The sequence below is a fragment of the Pteropus alecto genome, unplaced genomic scaffold (assembly GCF_000325575.1).
Source record: "Pteropus alecto unplaced genomic scaffold, ASM32557v1 scaffold395, whole genome shotgun sequence".
NCBI lineage: Eukaryota > Metazoa > Chordata > Mammalia > Chiroptera > Pteropodidae > Pteropus > Pteropus alecto.
The window spans coordinates 1,611,217-1,631,335 of record NW_006438643.1 but is presented as its reverse complement, the minus strand read 5'-3'; the positions used below and the strand labels follow the sequence as shown (position 1 = coordinate 1,631,335).

At 33.7% G+C, this 20,119-nt stretch overlaps 2 protein-coding genes across 2 annotated transcripts; one reads left to right on the top strand and one right to left on the bottom strand.

Moving 5' to 3' along the window:
- Positions 1–5,230: 5,230 nt before the first annotated feature.
- On the top strand, positions 5,231–6,175 carry LOC102879423 (olfactory receptor 52K1). The gene has a single exon (XM_006915706.1). It carries the CDS (start codon positions 5,231–5,233, stop codon positions 6,173–6,175), a length of 945 nt encoding a protein of 314 aa, XP_006915768.1.
- Positions 6,176–12,640: 6,465 nt separating this feature from the next.
- LOC102894915 (olfactory receptor 52A1) lies at positions 12,641–13,591 on the bottom strand. The gene has a single exon (XM_006915752.1). The coding sequence runs from the start codon at positions 13,589–13,591 to the stop codon at positions 12,641–12,643; it is 951 nt and encodes a 316-aa protein (XP_006915814.1).
- Positions 13,592–20,119: the final 6,528 nt, after the last annotated feature.

The window sequence follows — 20,119 nt, the reverse complement described above, 5'->3', positions numbered from 1 at the left end:
AATTTTTAAAGATCCGAGGAATAAAAGATATACAGATCTTAGGTTATCTTTAAAAAAAAAAACGAGAAATAAATAACTGGGATGGGAAACTAATGACAAAGTAGTAAAGAAAGAAAGTCATTGGTTCTGGGACAATAAATAAACTATTTTAACATTGCTGCTAATAAGAAATTTCAGATGTTATATCTCGATACTGGGTTCCAAGTCACCTAATGGATTTGTTTTGTTTATTTAATGGAGTACAATAGAACAGTGATATTGAAGAGTGCTCAGTCTGTGTCTACATCTGACTTTGGACTCAAGTTTTAAAATTAGCTTTCCTACTTGGAAAAACAGATAAACATTATACCTATTGGAGAAGTTTTAAGCTCTGCATTTATAGCTCTTATTTTTTTCTCTAGATGCGTTCAACTACTTCACTTCTTGTCAATGGCAACATGTTCTACACCAACACTACCACTTTCCACCCAGACACCCTTTTTCTTACAAGCATTCCAGGACCTGAGGATTCCTATGACTGGATCTCCCTCCCTTATTGCTTCATTTTCTTAATGATTCTGCTGGGCAATGCTACCATTTTGCTGATCATCTGGTCTGACCGTACACTGTGGGATCTCATGTTCTACTTTCTAGCCATCTTATCTAAATTAAAACCACAAGAGTAGGTTTAATGACCTTGTTGTAGGAGTAGGGACAATTCTCAGTCTAAAAGAAGAGAATCTCTATAAAAATTTAAACTTTGCGAATATTGCCATTATGTTAGAGTTTGCCTGAAGATGAATTGCCAAGTCTGGACATTTTTTCTGTATATTCTTTTTATTTGGTGTTCCATGAATTATGGAACTTAATTATAACATATTCTCTGACAAGTATCAGGGTTGTTTATATGTTAGGTTTGGAAATATGAACTAAAGAGTTAGCACTTACAGGCTATCTACCAATGGATCTAAAATTGAGAAGTTTCAACAATAACAACCACAAAACTAAATCTTCAAAAGCTTGAATTAAATTCTAATTGAGAGAAGATATGCAACTAATTTATATATTTATCCAACAAAAATTTATTCATAGAGCGGCTAAACTGTGCCAGATTGTGCTGGATTCTGAGGAGAAGTGAGCAAAAGAGAAGTTCATGTTGCAGAGACTATATATTCTGGTGGAGGTGGCAATCAAGTTATGCTCAAATGCATAATTACACTGTATATTAAGTGCTGTCAAGTGGAAATACAGATTTCTATAACGTCATATAACATGAGGTTTCGATCTGGTCTAAAAGTGATTAAGGAAAGTTTCCTTAAAAATGACATTTATTTGAGTGCCGAATGAGCGTTAACTAGCTGAAGAAAGAAAGAGGGGTTATGAAATGGGATGGTGATGTTATAAGGAGAGAGAAAAGAATGTATGAGCATGCATGAATCTTAAGATAGGAAGGGTTATCATATATTCCAAGAACTGAAGAAAACCCATTTCCTGAGCTGGCGTACAGAGAGTAAAGTGAAGAGTGGATGAGTAAGGCTGGGATAATGGCATGCAGGGGTGGGTGGGGCATGCTAAGGATTCTCAATTGTATCCTAAAAACAAGAAAAAGACAATGTAAAGTTTGTGCATAGGAGTGACATGATCAGATTTGTGTATTAAGAAGATCATGTGGCTGCAATGAGGAAAATAGGTCGAGACAAAATATGGAAGGAATGAATGCAGAAGACCTTTTAGGAGGTTATAAAAGTTTTCTTGATAATAATAACTGTCTAATAACTTGATCCGGGTTTGCAGCAATCATAATGAAAAGATTTAAGTCAATTTGATTACTTTGAAAATTTTAGGCTGTGGAATACAAATTAATGACGACTTTGATAAGCTCACAGGTATGGGACTGCTGCATACCCTTACAATATTTTTCTAGGCCTAGAGTCTAGAGTGGATGATTGATGAATTTTCTGTGTTGGATGGGTGCATTTATCCATATGACAATATTTAAAAACTTACATTTTGCCAGGCCCTGGAGAAATAGTAGTGAAAAGAGCTCCAGGCACTATTATCAGGGTGTTTATATTCCACCATTTTTTTCTGATAAAGTTCTTGAGGGTTTCTTAAGAATTTCTTCCCTTCTTTCACATTTACTATTAAGCTGATCTTCTGACTTTTGCCAAAAGTCTTTCTGAAAGCATCTCCTAAACCTAATATAGTGCAATAGTTTTTTCTAGAGTGCCTCTCTTACTCCTACTTTAATCTTACCTGTGTTTCTTCTATATATTTTATTTACCAAACAATGTTCTTAATTTAGTCAATTAAGATTTTACTTAGTGCATATATTTTTTCCAGCACTTTATGAGTCTTAATTGCATTTGAGAAACTGAGACATAATTTCAGTTTAAGTTTTGTTTATGGAGATCCCGAGGTCACAAGAAGTTAAAATGATTTAAGCTATTGATTTTGAAGCAATCTATTACAATTTGTGCATAACCATAGCTGCAAACAGCTCTGCCTTCTGTTTTTCCCAGTGTTGTTTTAAATTTCCATCTTAAGTGATTCCCCAGTCCTTACTCCTCTCCTTAGGGATCCTAAACCATACCATTTCACCTCCCTCAACATACCAGCAGTTTAGTTTTACAGAGTTCCTAAACATCTGCTCTTCTCTACTTATGCCATCCTCAATGACTGACTCTAGAGTTTGTATCCCAGAATATTCAAGTTAAACAAAGCATTTTGCTTAACAGAGAGGCCACTAGGGACCCAGGAGGGGTCCAAATCAGCCAAAACAAACCAGCATAAATCTGCCTCCAGCTCTGACACTCCATCTTATTCTGGACATCAACAGATGTTTCCTATACCTCAAGTGGACAGTCACTTTGCTGGCCCAGCCCTACTGTGACCAGACTTATAACCATCTACAGGTACTACTCTAGGAAAAGGGTGAAAAGGAGGGAGGGAAAAGAGTAGAAAATCCTTGTATACAAAGTCATGTAGAAAAAAGAGATTCTCAAATCTCTTTTTGTCTACATACCAATCACCTACGCTTATAAGGCCATGATTGGGATTTATAATTTTTAGAATGCCTGTTCTTTAGAAAATAAGTATCTCTTTAATTTTTATACCTAATCTGATGGTGTTTTTACTTATAATTAATGTTGATAGAATTGTTGCTGGCAATTGTTCCTGATAGTTCAGACAAAACTTTACCATGTTTCTTTAGTATTCTAATGTCACCACCATATGAAGAATTTTTATCCTCAGTATTCCTGGTAGATTCAATTTTTACCTGATAGTGAGCTCCTGGTTTCACAGGGTTATCTTTTCTGTTTGAGTTTGTGAAGAAATTATTTTCCCTATTGAACTAAAATGTACCTTTAAAAAATTTTTTTGATCATCCTTTATTTGGCCAAGTATCTATCTCTTGTGACACTATGTATCTTTTTCATTGTAGTACATAATGAATCTAAAAATATTTGAGGATAAAATTACCAGAGCCATTAAATATTCCTTCTATGGTGATAATTCAAGACTATTAATTATCCTAATTGCCATTCTTTTTGAGAAATAAACAAACAAAAAAGCAAAAAGAATATTATTTTTTGCATCTATCACTTAAATTTTGTACTTCACAGAAAAAGAATGTTTGCATTTTTAGAGCACCAAAAACTTCAAAGAATTGTGCCAGGAACATTGCGCATTTTAAACAATGTTGGAATTTAATGATGAGTTTAACTTTCCTTGCAATTTTGTAAGGTAAGCCTCATCACACTTTGGAAATGAGGAAATGAAGTTCAAATCCTTAAACAACTGGGTCAGTTCACATAAAAAAAGTGACAATGCTGAGATTGTATTTTAGACATGTGTTATCTCAAAGACCTTGCTATTTTTTGCTATTCCAAGTTACCTTCTTAGAGACCTGCCTATCATTCAGTTATGGTGTGCCTTTTATCACATGAAGTTTATATATGAAATAGTTAGATCTTAATAACTCAATTTTATGATATATTCATGCTACAGTAGTATTTTAGCAGACATGCCACTCTATTTTGAGCTCTTAGAGTAAATTAATTAACAGAAAAGACAAATAATCCAAGTTCATCAATGACTAAAACAAAAAGGACTCAATATCACTGTACTTTTATTTTAAAAGCAACTTTGCATTACATTTTGTATCTCTTTATTTTAAACTTTTATTGAAACTTTTCCTTTTTTGTGATTATCTTTTAAATATATATTTGGAATGTTTCTTTAAAAATCTGGAGTCTAAACATTAATAATGAAACTTAATTTTAATCATTAGTTACAGAAAAGTGTTATTTTATACCTTATTTTTGTATTTATTATAAACTTATTTGGTTTCTACTTTCAATGTATTGATTAAGTATACTCTATAGCTTTCATCAAATAGTTTATAAATTTGTAAATGTGTGTTTCTATTCAAAATAGTTATGTAGTTCAAAATATTTGACAAATATAGTAGTCTTATTTCCATAGAAACATGTATTACATTTAACCTCTAAACTATGCTCCACATACAAAACATATAAATACACGTATATACAGAAGACTATTAATTTACCTTTCTTTTACCTACTCTCCATCTCTACTTTGTTGAATAATCTGAAAATTTAATATTAAATTATTATCTATTGAAGTATTTTTGTATTCTACTTTTGTCATCTAAAATATCTGTTATTTCTGCAGAATACAATCACGCGTCTCAGGTATAAGATCAGTAGATTTCCTAGGTTCTTTGTCAATTTCAACAAACAGTCCAGAGAAGAATCCCAAATCACCAAGACCAACCTTGAGATGATGAAATTCACCTTCCACATCTTGAGTGAAAATCATGCTTTTTTAGCTTGTCCACACCCCTACATCCTGCCTATAATGTTGGAAATTTTGGGTCTCTTGCCAGATCCTGTTATCTGGGAAAAAATCCTACAGGATTGCACACATTGAGTATTAAATGGAATCAGAGCCACAAGAGAATCTAAACTATGGAATTGATATGTTTTTATTGAGAATTATTCCTGAGACTGCTTCTTTCTCTTTCAGAGGAAGTAGCCTAAGATTAAGTTCTTCCTCATCCCAAGTGGCTGAAGCATTCATTTGCTCATTAGTTGACAATATGGTTATTACCATAAATTGCTATAATAAATACCTACCATTTTTAATGCGAACTATACAATAATTTTAAAATGTCCCTTGTTTCTTTCTCTGCAGGAATCAAATCTTGGAGGAGCTCAGGTTAGGAATGTCATCTTGCAACAACTCTGTTCCTCAGCCATTGGTATTTGTCTTGGCTGGAATTCCTGGCCTGGAATCTTCCCATGGTTGGTTCTCCATGCCTTTTTTCTTGGTCTTTTTCATTACTGTCATTGGCAATGCCACCATTTTATACATCATTCAAATGGAGAAGAGTCTCCATGAACCTATGTTTCTCCTCCTGGCCATGCTATCAATCGTTGACCTGTCCCTAGTCAGTGTTACTGTACCCCGCATGCTGGGTATCTTCTGGATGCACGCCAAAGAAATCAGCCTCAATGCTTGCCTCACACAAATGTTTTTCATCCCTTCCTTTTATGTCATGGAGTCTGGGATCCTCCTGGCCATGGCTTTTGACAGATTTGTGGCTATCTGGTACCCGCTGAGATATAGAACCATCCTTGCTAACAACATGCTTGTAAAGATGGCACTAGCTGTCCTGGCAAGGGCAGTGGCTGTTGTGACCCCAGCACCCATTCTGGCAAAACAACTGGAAAGTTTCCATACCCACATCATTGCTTACTCCTACTGTGCTTACATGGCTATGGTTCAGATAGCCTGTGGAGACATCTCTAATCACATTGTCTATGGACTCATGGTTATTGCGACATCTGTGGGATTTGATCTGTTTTTTATCATTCTGTCATATGGACTGATCCTCCATGCTGTCTTTCGGATACCCTCTTGGGAGGCACGGGGCAAAGCTCTCAGCACATGTGGCTCTCATCTTTGTGTCATTGCTCTCTTTTATTCTCCTGTTGTCTTTTCAGTCCTGGCCCAGATTTTAGGCTATCATATGGCTCCCCACCTACAGATTATCATTGACAATCTCTACTTCTTGGTGCCTCCCATGGTCAACCCCTTGATATATGGGGCCCGGACCAAGCAAATGCGGGAGTGGGTCCTGCGGATCCTGCACTGTCATAGAGACTGAAGTTAATGCCTGAGGTGGACAGGGCACCTGGGATATAGAGCTGGAAATCATGGTAGGTTGAATATAGATATAATTCTTGCCAGATTTGGGGCTTCATGGGGAAAGGAATAACGAAGGCAAGAGGAGGATTCAGTCAGTATAGGAATGTAACTGGGACATGTTCTTTCCACCAGAGTGTAGTTGTTATGAAATCTTCATGACCAGAATCCCCCCTCACACACTCTCCCCAAAATACTATGTAAGTAATAACATAGGAGAATATTTGTTAATTTTATTGTTTATCTAATCATATCATGTAACATAAATTGGAAGCACATTTTTTTCAAATGAGGTTAAAATGAATTTAGGCATATTTTCTCAAGACATATGGGCAAACATAATTAATCTAAGATTTTTTTATTTAATGATTTTTCTTCCACATTTATGTTTTACCAACACAGAATTATATATTATGGAAAATAATCCTAATGGAAATAAATATGTGTAAATGTCCATGATCATATCAATGAGTAAAGAGCTCTTTTTCTGTCTGAAGGATTTTAATACAAAGAGTCTTTTTTAGAGAGTTACTGTCAGTGCCAGAATATGAAATCAATATGCAGGAAATTGGACTTGATAGGAAAGCATTTTACAAGTGGAAAAAAAAGAACCTAAGAAGCTATTTTTTTCTCTAGCTTCACTTTTCCCCTTCCACCTACCTCACGTTTTCAAGAAATTAAGAAATCCAAATCTTAAACCATGATTATGTCTATGTTCCCGAAAACATATTGCAACAGCCATGTGAATTTATGTACACCTTAAACTTAAATCTTTTCAAACTAAACTCTTAATCTCTTTGCCAACTAGATTATCCCTCTATATTTCCCATTTTTGTCCATTTGTCTTGAGTTAAATTAAGTCTAAAACCTTGACATTACTTATTTTTATTTTCTTTCCCTCGTCCAACCAGTGACCAAAATTTCTCTGTACATTTCCACTATCTTTTTTTTTATCTTATACGTTCATCACTTTCAATCTCTGTACTGAAAAATTCTTCTAACCTTCATATATCAAATTTCTCTCATATTCATAGTTGTTATTAACACTGCTACTGGAGTTTTATTTCTCAACCAAATATCTGATTTTTTTCTACTTAAAATCTTCAACAGCCTGTTCTCAAGATAAACCATTAACTCCATAGTATGGTGTTCATGTTATTGCATGACTTGACTTCAATCTGCATTGCCAGGTGCTTTATTTTCACTAAAACACAGCATAGGCATCAATCTAGCCAAACATGACTGCTTTGTTTGTAATGAAACTACACATTTCTTGCAACTTTAGCTCATTCTTCATGCTAGGTAGGAGGCATTTTCTCTTGATCTTTCTTAGTCAAAACACTTCTCACCTCAAGAGACATTTTCTTTAATTTGTTTTCCATAATGCCTGTCCTTAAATGATATCAACCTGTCATTTTCTGTACTGCCAAACACATTAAGTTTCATTGACATTCATTTGTCTATGATCTGTCCTGTACTTCAGATATTAAGCTGAATGCTTTGCCATTTCTCTTATACTGACTTTTTTTAAAGGCAAGGGCCATACCCAGAAATTGATTTTTGTATTGCAGATAAATAGGTTCTAAATCTTTGTTTCAGTTTTTAAAAATTATTAAACACAAACTCATAAACCAAGAGACCTATGCATGTAAATAATACTCATCTTCCCATCCATAATGTTCATAATTTAGATATCCCTAGGTCTACCTGGAACAAAGACCATACAAATGGTACTTATTTTACACAAACATATAGAAATATACATGCTTTTTCTTTCATATATATTCTTCCAATCATCTTATTTGTCTATAAACATCTTTTTCTCTGTAATATGCTTTCATATTCAAATTTATCTGCATTCATATGCCTTGCTTGAGATATGATGCATTCACAAGTACTTGTATATGCACATATACCTGATGTACATATATATCAATTACATCAATAACTATACAAAACCACTATTAACTTCACACATTTTGGCTGTACTGGTTTTCAGAGACATAAATTTGCTTAAATAAATTAATAACCCCTCTCAGAATGCTACTACTATATGCTTTTTATCAACTTTTAGGGCTCATCTTAAGAAATATTTTCTTTGTATGCCTTCCCTGTCCTCCCACCTTGTCTTTTTCTTCACTCTATATTGCATTCATTTTCAATGGTCTCTTTATCCTTTGATCTCCTTCATTTTCAAGCATCAACTTATACTTTCTCAGTCATAACATATATCACACGATATGATAATTGCCTCTACATGATTTTTCCTTTTTAAATTAAGTTTATTGGAGTGACATTGATTAATAAAATTATACGTCTCAAGTGTACCATTCAATAATACATCATCTGTATATTGCATTGTGTGTTCACAACCCCAAATCAAATCTCCTTCTGTCACCATATATTTGACCCCTTTTATCCTTAAGTACCTCTCTGCATCATTATTTTTTTCTACATTAAAAAGAATGTTTGTCTATACTTTTTTTCATAGTATCTAGAATTTACATGGTATTTAATATGAGTTTAATAAACATTTGTTGAATAGATCAAGTCCCATTTCAAATAGCTTCTCTGATGAAACAACAAAAACATGAAAGAATGCATGTACTTACATGCATGTAGTTATTTTTAGTACTCAGCTTAAGTACTAAAGTTAAAAGAGGGTAAGAAAAGATGAGAGGAAGGAAAGAAAGGAGATAGAGAAATGACAGAGAGAGGGACAGTGGAAGGAAGAGTGGGAAGGAGGGAGGGAGGAAAGAAGCATTTTCTTTCCCTGGCTGACATTCTTTTCCACTGAGGATCCTTTCATAGTGATATCTCAAATTTATTTCTGAGTATTATGTAGGATATGTTCTTTCATCTTCAGTGGACCAATGTGTTCCCTCAAGTATAATTTCCCTTCTTAATTATGATTATCTTTTGTTACATTACAGATATCTCAAAATTTAGAGTTTTAGGTTGACCGGTCTCAACTTAATATTCTCATATCACATCCTCACGCGATTGCATGACAAAAAGGGGCTGAGCTGGATTCTTTAAAGGTTCATAAAATTGGACATCATCCAATATGGCTTCTTTACTGACAAGTCCGGTGCTTCTGTACTCCTCTTCCTGGTGTATTTCTCCATAAAATAAGCCTGGGTTTCTTGTACAGGGCTTCAAAAGATAAAGAGCAGAAGTTGCTAGGCTAGATATAGTCTGTATCCTAGACTTATACAGCATCACTTCTGTAGTAGTCTGCTGCTCAAAAAAGTATTTGACCAAATTTAAGTGTCTGGAAAGTAGACTCACTTCCTGATGATTACATTGCAGAAGAACATGGAGTTTATAAAATACTTTTATATCTATCTTTGACAAATCTAGTCTGGTTCCTCTCATATACAACACACACTTAGACCTCCTTCAAACTTCCATGTCTCGTGCTATTATGGCATTCATTCATCCAGACTATTATCATCTAAATCATATCCAAATGTAAGTGAGGCTTCATGGGTGAGGTTCTTTGGAATTAGTTCCTGGATTATGGTTCTTTCTCTGAACACCTATTTACTGAAGAGATAAATCATTTGCCTCTCACACTGCCAGTTTATAATATTAATACAGCAATAGGATAACTGCAAAAACACTCCCATGCCATAAGAGGGAAAAAATAGTTACTGGTTCACAGCATACTGAAATCTAAGGCCCTATCCAATGGGCCCTGATCCATGAGGATAATTCTCTTTTTCTCCATGGTTCTTGGCTTTACCCTCTGGGATCTAGGCTCGATACTCTGAGTCATCATTCATTTTAAAATGGGCCAAGTGTTTACTTCATCTTTCTAAGCCTGTATTGGGAATTCCAATAAACACACAATAGAATATACAGAAGTCAAATTATAATGTACACCTGAAAATTATATAATTTTATTAACCAATGTTACCCCAATAAGCTTAATTTAAAAATATATCTTACTTATCCATTAAAAAAAAAGATCTTTTCATTCTGTCCTTTTCAGTCTAACCTGGCAGTCCTTCTGACTAATGAATCTTAAAAATGCACAGTTTTTTTTTTCCCCCCAGAGGCTAGCTCTTACTTTAAGTGTATATAATGTCTAGAGAAAAAGTGAATGAGAAACAGTTCTGTGTTCAAACTCATAAATACCTGAAACCTTTATGGTTTCTCTGAGTTTTACTTGAAAGTTAAGCACTACTTTAATTCATTTTTTTAATATACTTATTTTATTATATGTGACATTTTCAACATTCTCTGGAAATTTCATTCATCAAATTCATCAGTTCATTAGGTATTTATATTTTTTATTTTCTACATTTAAAAAGGAGACAGTTTTGTCAATTGTTTCACCATTACAAAGCACAGCTCTCTACTCTCTGGTACATAATAACAATTTTGTAACTCTATTTAAAGCTTTCATTAACAGTCTTCTTGGTACCCTGTAAGCTTCTGTCCATATACTCTCAAAGCCAATGCTGCACATTTTAGTTTTTTGTTACTGAAGACTCTAACTCTTGACATCTTTTTTTTCCTTACATTTAACTATTATTGTGTAATATAACACCCCAACACTTAGTGGTTTTAAACAATATTTTTTTTTTTCTCAAAGGTCTGTTGATTGCCTGGACTCAGCTGTTTAGTTCTCACTTAGAGTCTCAAACAGTTGCTGATAGTGCTTGGAACAGGAATCCATGGCTGTATACAAGTCTTCGTCTTCACTCATATGTCAGACACCTCAGTCCATCTCCACACTGACTGCTGTTCCATCAGAGTAGAACTCTGGGGGTTCTTACATTGTGGCATGAAAATAGGAAAAACAAACTATTATATCAATTAAAGACTCTGCCAAGAACTGACAGATTGATTTCTCTTGTACTCATAGCAGTTACAGGGTCTCAGACTTATTGAAAAGTACATTGAAGAGTCCATTCTTGATGAGTAAGTGGCAAGATCACATAACAGAAGAGTATGTGATAGGGAAGATACAGTTATAGCCATGCTTAGAAACTATGATTTTCCATACTCAACTTTCTTTCACTTCTATCATAAGTAATTTTTTTACCTTCCATTACTCTCAAAGATTCTGTAGTCTCTTCCCAACATCTCTATTATTGTTCACCAATGATTATTTTTCAGTGCTCCCTATATCAGCTCTCATACATGTGGTCTACACTCAGTTTTGTGCATTAGGTTTTTTTTTTTCTTTTTCTTTTTTCTTTTCCTCTAGAGATTCTACACTTTGGCTTATGTATATAGAGATTTATAGGGATTCATGTGAGTCAGGACACACCAGGACACATCTCTTCCTTTCTAAGACAATACACCTTATTTTGCATGACAACAGTTTTCTCCCATAACTCAAGAGGTTAGCTTATCTTCTGGTCCCTGCTCCACTGTGAAAAGACTCTCAATCTACTCCAGAAAAAAAAGATAGATTGGGCACAGGTATAAGTGATAAGTCATACAGAGGAAAGTACTTAAATATTTTTACAAATTAAGTATCTCAACAACCATTCATTCATCAGTTCACATTCCCACTTACTGAAAATAATTGTAGATACAGTTGACATTTGCCTGACAATAATAATATTCTTTGGAATGTAACAACTTTCCACTCTGTATGCTATGCATGGGTAGAGTCTTTACTTAGAGTTAATGCAAATAAATTGATTACTGACAGTTGTTCCCGATAACTCTGACTCAATCTAGCCAATGGCACTTATAGCTGCTATGACATTCTTCTAATCCTATCTCCTACACAAAGAATGCCATTCTTACAGCAGATTTTTCACTCACTATTGAAAAGCTCCATTGATAAAGAGCTTTTTATACATACAAATATATTTTTTATTTTGGGGGCAGCGTGTTTCACAGAATTCATAACAATAGTGAGCTAAAATTTACATTTTATTATCCAATCCTGAAATATATAAAATTTGGTGACCACAAAAATATATTTTTATCTAGCACATTCTTCTTATAATTGAAAAGACAGTTATCAGAGCATTCAAATTCTATTTTCATAATGGTAAGAATTCTAAATTGTTTAGTAATCTTAGTCACTTTGAATTTAGGAAACAAACAAAAATATGTTTAGTTTGTAGATGACTCAAAAGTTTTCCACTCTATAGGAAAGAATGAACATTGGTAATTTTTAAGCAGCAATTAGGTGCAAAACTAATTATGCCATTAATTTTCTTATCGAGATTAAAGAAAAGATAAAAGAAGAAAGGAAGAGAAAGATGAAGGAATAAGATACATACATACTTTTCACACAAGTTTATCTCATATTCTGAGTGCTCTAATTTTGAGAGTGTAAATTCTTTAGGGGAGGTGATTATAATGTAAAAACCTCACCAAGACAGACATAGTACAAGGAGTATTCATCTTAAACATGTAAAAATATTTTTTCCTATGTCATATTATTTTTGAATCATTTCTGGATGTAAGGCTTCAGAATACAAATCTGATCAACCCGCCTGCGGATCTCTTTGGACTTCACACCATAGACAATGGGATTAAGGGCAGGGGGCACAAGAAGATAGATGGTAGACAATAAGATATGGGTATAAGGTGATACATATCCAAAGCGGTGGCTGAAGAAGGAAAAAAAGGCAAGGATATAAAATTCTAGGAAGATAACAATATGGGCAGTACAAGTATTGAATGCTTTGAGTCGCGCTTCTTTCTGGGGAAGACGAAAAACAGCCTGAAAAATCAGAATGTAGGATATGAACACAAAGATCATGTCAAAACCTAGAATTGCAAAAGCCACAAAAAGCCCATATGATTTGTTAATGTGGACATCTTCTGCAGCCAGCTTGACCACAGCCATGTGTTCACAGTAGGAATGGACAATAACCACAGATTGGAAAAGTCGAAGTTGTTTAAGTAGAATGGGTAAAATCCCAACAAGTACTATTGCCCTTGTTGCTACCATCAGTACTGTCTGAACTAGAAAGGAAGGTGTGAGGATGGATGTGTGCCTCAAAGGATCACAAATGGCAACATAGCGATCAAAGGCCATGGCCAACAGGATTCCAGATTCCATACCCTGCAAAGCGTGTATGAAGAAGAGCTGAGTGAGACAAGCATCAAAAGCCATGGAATAAGAGCCAAACCAGAAGATCGCCAACATCTTCGGAGCAATGGCTACACAGAGACCTAGGTCAGTGGCTGCCAACACTGCCAGGAAGATGTACATGGGTTGGTGAAGACTGCGTTCTGTAGGGATGATGATTAACAAGAAAATATTCCCCAACAGAGCCACCAAGCATATACCAAGGAAAGGAAATCCAATCCAAAACTGCACATGCTCTAGTCCAGGAATTCCAATCAGGGTCACCGTCTTTGGGTTCAGATACGACATGTTGGTAGATCCCATCAGGTTGTGTAAATCCTTTCCTCACCACTGATTCTAATATCTATTCAGAGAAAAAATATATATGGATGGGGAGGCAGAAGGGAATTTTTCTTACCATTTCTTCTAGAGCATGAAAAACATGGATGAAAATGTGGCCATTTCCAATCTTTGGAAATCAATTTAAGTCGGTATCGGGATAGAATTCTTGGATATTTTTACCCAAACTCAATGTGGATGTTTGTGGATGAGGAAGATAAATCCAGTGTTTATCATCTAGAAATTGTAGAAATGGAAATTAAGATTTTAACAACATTGATCTTGCTACTTTTTGAAGTGTTCTCAAATAGTGCCACAAATGACATGAATTTTTTTTATCTATATCCACCTCCAAACTCCAGACACATTTCAGATTAGGTAAAATTCATCTGTGACATTTGAAATCATAAGCTAGATTCTCAACCCCATTGCCCTGTCCATTTTGTTCAAACCTCAGAATATCTAGATAATGGCAGCCTTTCTCAGTCTTCCCATTTTCTCTGGTTTAGAGAGTAAATATCTCCCCACAAATCTTAGGGATTGACTCTCAGTGAGAGAGTGAGGAGATTTGTTCTTTCAGCAAATGTTGGTTGAGTTGCCTCTCTGCGGGCCCATTACCTAGGTTCTTGGAAGTGATATGGAGGAGTGCTTCTTTTAACAGTAGTAGTAGTAGAGGATCATATTTGACAGATAATTCTGACTCATTAGCTTTCAAAGTGGAGGTGTAAGAGAATAGGGTAGAGGATGATGTAAGTACTCATAAATCTTCTAGGAGAAAAATTTGAGAAGATAGATAGGAAGTGAGTTGAATTAAAAGGCACCATAAATTAAGATAAAATCATAACATACACAAACTGGCCTATTGGATAACCTATGTAGCTTAAATTTTGATGATATTAATGTGTTTCAAATGCAAATGAGCAGGGTTGGCTGTTGACCATTCTACTGTTTATGATAGAATTCAAACTAATCTAGGTGCTTTCTTTCATTTTATTGTTATCAGTTATCAGTGAAAATAAATTCTGATATTTTTTATTATACTGTCCCACTTCACACTTACTCCAAACTTCTGATATTCTATTAATTTGCTAACTCACTTTCTTTAAAAATTTACACACTAAAGCTTAAGATAACTTTATATACTGTCTTTTTTTCTTTTTCATTAACCATTCTGCAAGCTTAAGATCATTAAAAATTTTATCTTCCTTATGATTTTGTTGTAGCCAAATACATTGAATAGGACTTTATATTGTTTTCTTTAAAAAGAAACTAGAGAGATTATTGCTGTGAAATTATAGAAAGAAAAATAGACTAGTTCACAGTAGGAACAGTAGGGATATATATGTGTGTATAACTTGAAAGTCTCCAATATAATAAAATACAAAATACTTTAATAGTTGATGAAGAGAAATTATTCATCAAATTCATCAACTTACTCTTCTATATAGCAGAGTATGTGTCTTATATATAAATATGTAATATAATATATAAAATACATCTATAAGATTTATATATAATATATAAATATATAACATTATTTTATATAAATATACAATATATAAATACAAATGTATATACATATAAAATAGATATATAAAATATATAATATCTTATATATTACTATGTATATACATGTATATGTATATAATATTATATATATTATGACCTTTTGATATCTTAAAAAACCTTTCTGGCTGGAGAGAGCTTTGTCTGGGCTAGCCAGTTCTTAGAGATAACAAAAGGCCTAGCCAGGAGCATAACTTTGATATGCAAACTAACCAATCCATACCTCCTTTATTTAGCCATGCACTCCAGGAGGCAATATTGTCTGCCTTATCATCCTGGGGCTAGGTACCGGGCAACTAGAGGCCACCCCTATAGCCAAAGCCAAAATTATTCAAGCTAGCCAATTCTAAACCCTTCCCTGACTTGCCTTTTCCATAGAACCCTCAGTAAAGGTCTTGGCTTAAGTACCTAAGTATTACCACTCTTCTTCCTGTCTTCTGCCTCCTGATGACCCTGTTGTTTTTTCATTTCACTTTGCAAGGCCTGGTGTACCTACTGCCTCTAGAACCTGTTGATAAAATAATATTTGTTTTCCTGAGCCTCTCTTCTGTTTCCTCTCATGGTCATATCTAACTGATCATCTCATAAACAGAAACAACCAACCAACCAAAAATCAATATTTAAAATCATGGGAATAGGAATTTATAAATATAGCATGTCATAGAATGCTGGATCTACTGTTTACCTCACATGGAATCTTGTTCAAATTCCTTAAGTTTACTTAACTACAAATGGGAGTAATATTATTGCTTACCACATTGAATTATTAGGAAGGCTAAATAAGTTTATATATGGAAAATTCAGCACGAAGTATGGAAGAAAGTAAGCACTCAATATCTGGTAGCTATTGCTTTCAGAATTTGTAGAGAACTGTGAAGACACAGACACATTACTGCCTTCTTGAAGAAGTGTAAAACAAAAATACAGAAATAAGTAGACTTTCTGAAGAAAAGATTAAAAATCCATGAGATGACGAATTTTCTGAAGTGAAATAACCTTTCTCGATTTTATCTGTAAGATTGGACATTCATGTAAGCAGATGCAATGATCATTGTCACAACACAAAAATGACTTCACGATGACATGAAGACCTTGATGGAGTCAACTTATTTCATTTATTGAAATTTATTTGGCCACTTCACCTGAGAAATAATCATATCCTCCTTTAAAGTTTTACTAGGTAGATGGAAAACATACGAATAGGAAAATCAGTTTTCTAAAAGAGTTTAGATTTAAAAAAAACTTGCAAAGTCATGCATTTTATGCAGTTTAAATGACTTCAACTATAATCAGATCAGAAAATGTTCTTGCGTGGTCTCTGAATGAAAGAGAAAGAGAAAGAAATAGTAAGATACCTTAAATAAAGGCAGGGTAAAGTGTTAGAAACAAGAGACAAAAATACAAGAATTTAATGCTCCTGCTAAAGAGAAGACTGTATTTCAGGGGACAGTATATGAATTATAGCTATAGTGGCAAGAAGGCCACATACCAAAGCTATTAAAGTCAATAGGATTCTTCCATCTTCGAATTTCTTTCTGCATCTTTCAAACTCTCCTGCTCAAACTTACACACGCACACACAGAAACACACACACGCACACACACACACACACGAACACAACTTTCCAAACCACAAGACTATTTCCTCTTATTTTTAATAAACTAAGCAACATGAGAACTACTTTGTAGGTAAACATTAGAAGAGGAGGCTGAAAACCTTATTTTCATCTTGTCCTGCAACTAATTAACTGGGATGTATCAGTTCTCAGTTTTCTTCACATGTAATTAAGATAGTAGTAGATTATCTTTGCATTTCTTCATCTCTAAGTGACAAGAGTCTAGTCTGTCATATTATTGATAAACATGAATAAGAGAAAAAACGGTGGCATGCCAAATAAAAGTTTGTTACTGAGGAATACAAGATCAAATTATTTGATTCATAATCCTTTCCAATTCTGTTAAAATATGCTATTATCAGAAACACTGAGCAATGCACAGGTCCCAATTCATGGAGAAGAAACTCACCCCCCAAAACAACTGATAGCTGGCTAGAATGTAAGATCAGTGGATGGAAGAGCTCTTTTCTGCCAGGCTTTGGATTTGAAAAGGTGTTACTACTAAGTGTCTTTCATCATCTGTCATTAGGGGCTGCTTTTCTTGGCTTAGAATGTTATCTGATCTCAGAGCAATTTTCAGACGTGCCCTAGGGAAGTCATTACACTACTGAAACAGCCCTCTTGGAGGAGAAAGGTAATCCTTGCGTGAGGGTTTATGGCCTAAAGCACTGTTAGCTCAGGAGTTGTTTCCAAGAACCGAGAACTAGGAAATCTCAAATTATAGGTCATTGTCAGAGCAAGGTGAATCTGAAATCATTAGGATTTGGGGGAAATTATTGAGTGTGAATTCATCATTTTCTTCTTTGCTCCATGTTGACACTACTTTTCACCCTCTACATTGGTATTATTTATGAAATTTTGCAGTGACTACTTGTGCAACTCTAATATCAGAGTAATCTACTCAAAGTCTCCAGGTGAAGAGCTTCATAGAATCTTGGGGAATATTTTAAATGTATCAAATATGAGGTGGTATTCTTATAACAAAGTTAATGTAATGCAGTTCATTCACCTTTATTATTGCATGCAAAATTATGTGATAAAACTTACTTTCTTCTTTACTCCCAGAAGCAGGGCCTAATGTGTCAATTGATAATACAATGTTTGATAATGTGGTGTTTATTACACTTAAGTTGATAACACTGTACTGTGTAATTGAAATTGCTGATAGAGTAAACTTAAATGTTATTGCCAAAAGAAAAAAAGGTAAAAATATGTGAGATAATGGATCTGTTAATTAACCCAATGGGGAAAATCCTTTCACAATCTATACATATTATCAGTCATCATACTGTACACTTTAAATGCCTTATAATTCTATTTGTCAACTATACCTCAATAAAGCTGGAAATATAAAAATAAATAAATAAATATTTTTAACTAGGGATGAATCAAATCTCTAATTCTAACCAAGAGGTTATGTCTTACTTTGTAGGCTCTATGATCAAACATCTGTGATTAATGTGTAAGCAATCTATAACTGTATATCTTAGAATGTGTGTAGGATATATATACATATATATATATATATATACACACACACACACATATATATACATATACATATATATATACATATATATATATTCACTATACTCAGTATTCACTATAATTAATATGGATGGATAAATTATCTCCATATCTTTCGCTTCCTTTTTTAAATTACTTTTCCAATGAGACCTGTGGTCAAGTGACTTCATAAATTTGTCTCTAAAGTTTATCACATTTATTTTTCTTTCTACCCACCTTTTAAAACCGGTTCTGAAAATATCTTATCTTCATTTTATCCCTGCTATATCTCTTCTGACTTTAATTTTCTTTCATTTTCTCTTTATCAGTTACTTCATGGGTGTTCCCCATCAATTGCTTTTTCTTCCATATCTTTAAGTATTTGCACTGTTTGTTCCTTTCCTAAACAGATAAGCATATTCAAGTTTTATATGAAAAATAACTTCTTTGAAACTAAATAATTCTTGAGAACTATCTCACTCCTTTTATCAAAGTAAAAAGTTTGAAGTTGGCTATCTTTAATTTCCTCTTTGCCTCATTTCCCAGTTGCTCTTTTAATCATAGCATTATATTGTTTCCATTCTCTCTATTAAATCTATTATTCTTCACTTTATTGAAGTCATTCATTTTTATAATTAGCAACCTGAGCAAGTTCTTCCTTGTTCCATGGAAGTTAACATGTTTCATAATTTTTTACATGATTAACATCAAACTTTGAAATTATCTTCTACATATATACATTTCTCTATATATGTATATATATGTATAATATATAATGTATATACATATATATATATTATGCCACCATTGTTAATTATTTCATCTTTTAATTCTTTCATCATTTCTTTATTTATGGATTAATTTTAAAAAAATATATAAAGTTTCTCTAGTGATAGGAGTTAAAACTATAGGAACAACTCTCCTCAATCTCTTTTTATGTGTGGCTAGATAGATAGATGATGATAGATAAATAGATGATAGATAGTTAGATAATAGATAGATGATGATAGATAGATAATAGATACAGGGATTATAGAGCAAGTTAGATGCAATGATGTATTACAAAATAGGGTAAGTATAGGGCTAATGAATATCAGGAGAAGAGTGTTGCAATCAAGGAAAATCAGAAAATGCAGACACTGAAGTTGAACATGTTATGCTTGTTTGAATAAGAAGGTTAAGATAACTTGAAAGGAATAAGCAAGGGGGATTCGCTTATAAAAGATGAATTCTGAGAGATAACAGGGGTGCAGAGAGTGTGTGCTTTTGTATTATATGTAAGAACTAGGCTTTCTCTTTAAATAAAATAATAAATCTAGGTTGGTTTACTACTAGAGAAGAGATAATGTTCTGAATTGTATTTCAATAAGATGTCTGGTTAGTAATTGGATGAAGAGGAAAATGGTTGAGGCAAGGAAACTTTTATAATTTATATTAATCAATATAGACTAAATAATGTTGTAAAACGAATTCCCCAAATCTCAGGATCTTATAACAACAAAGGTATATTTTTCCCTTATGTTTTAGCTATGTTGATTTTTCCTTGGATTTAGGTTGAAGTGAAGCCCAAATGTGAACTGAAAAAGAGAGACCATGAAAGTAAATGATGAATTTTATTTAAATCATTAGTTCACATGTGGCATAAGTTATTTCCATTTCCATTTCATTGGAAAAAGCAAGTCATATGATGGAGACTGGTGTGATTAATTTGGAAAATAATGCTCACACATTAGGAGGACTGATATGATGATAGATTGGATGATACTATTTAAAAGGTTTAGTAAATATTAGGAACTAATAATATAATTTACTACATTGTCAATTAA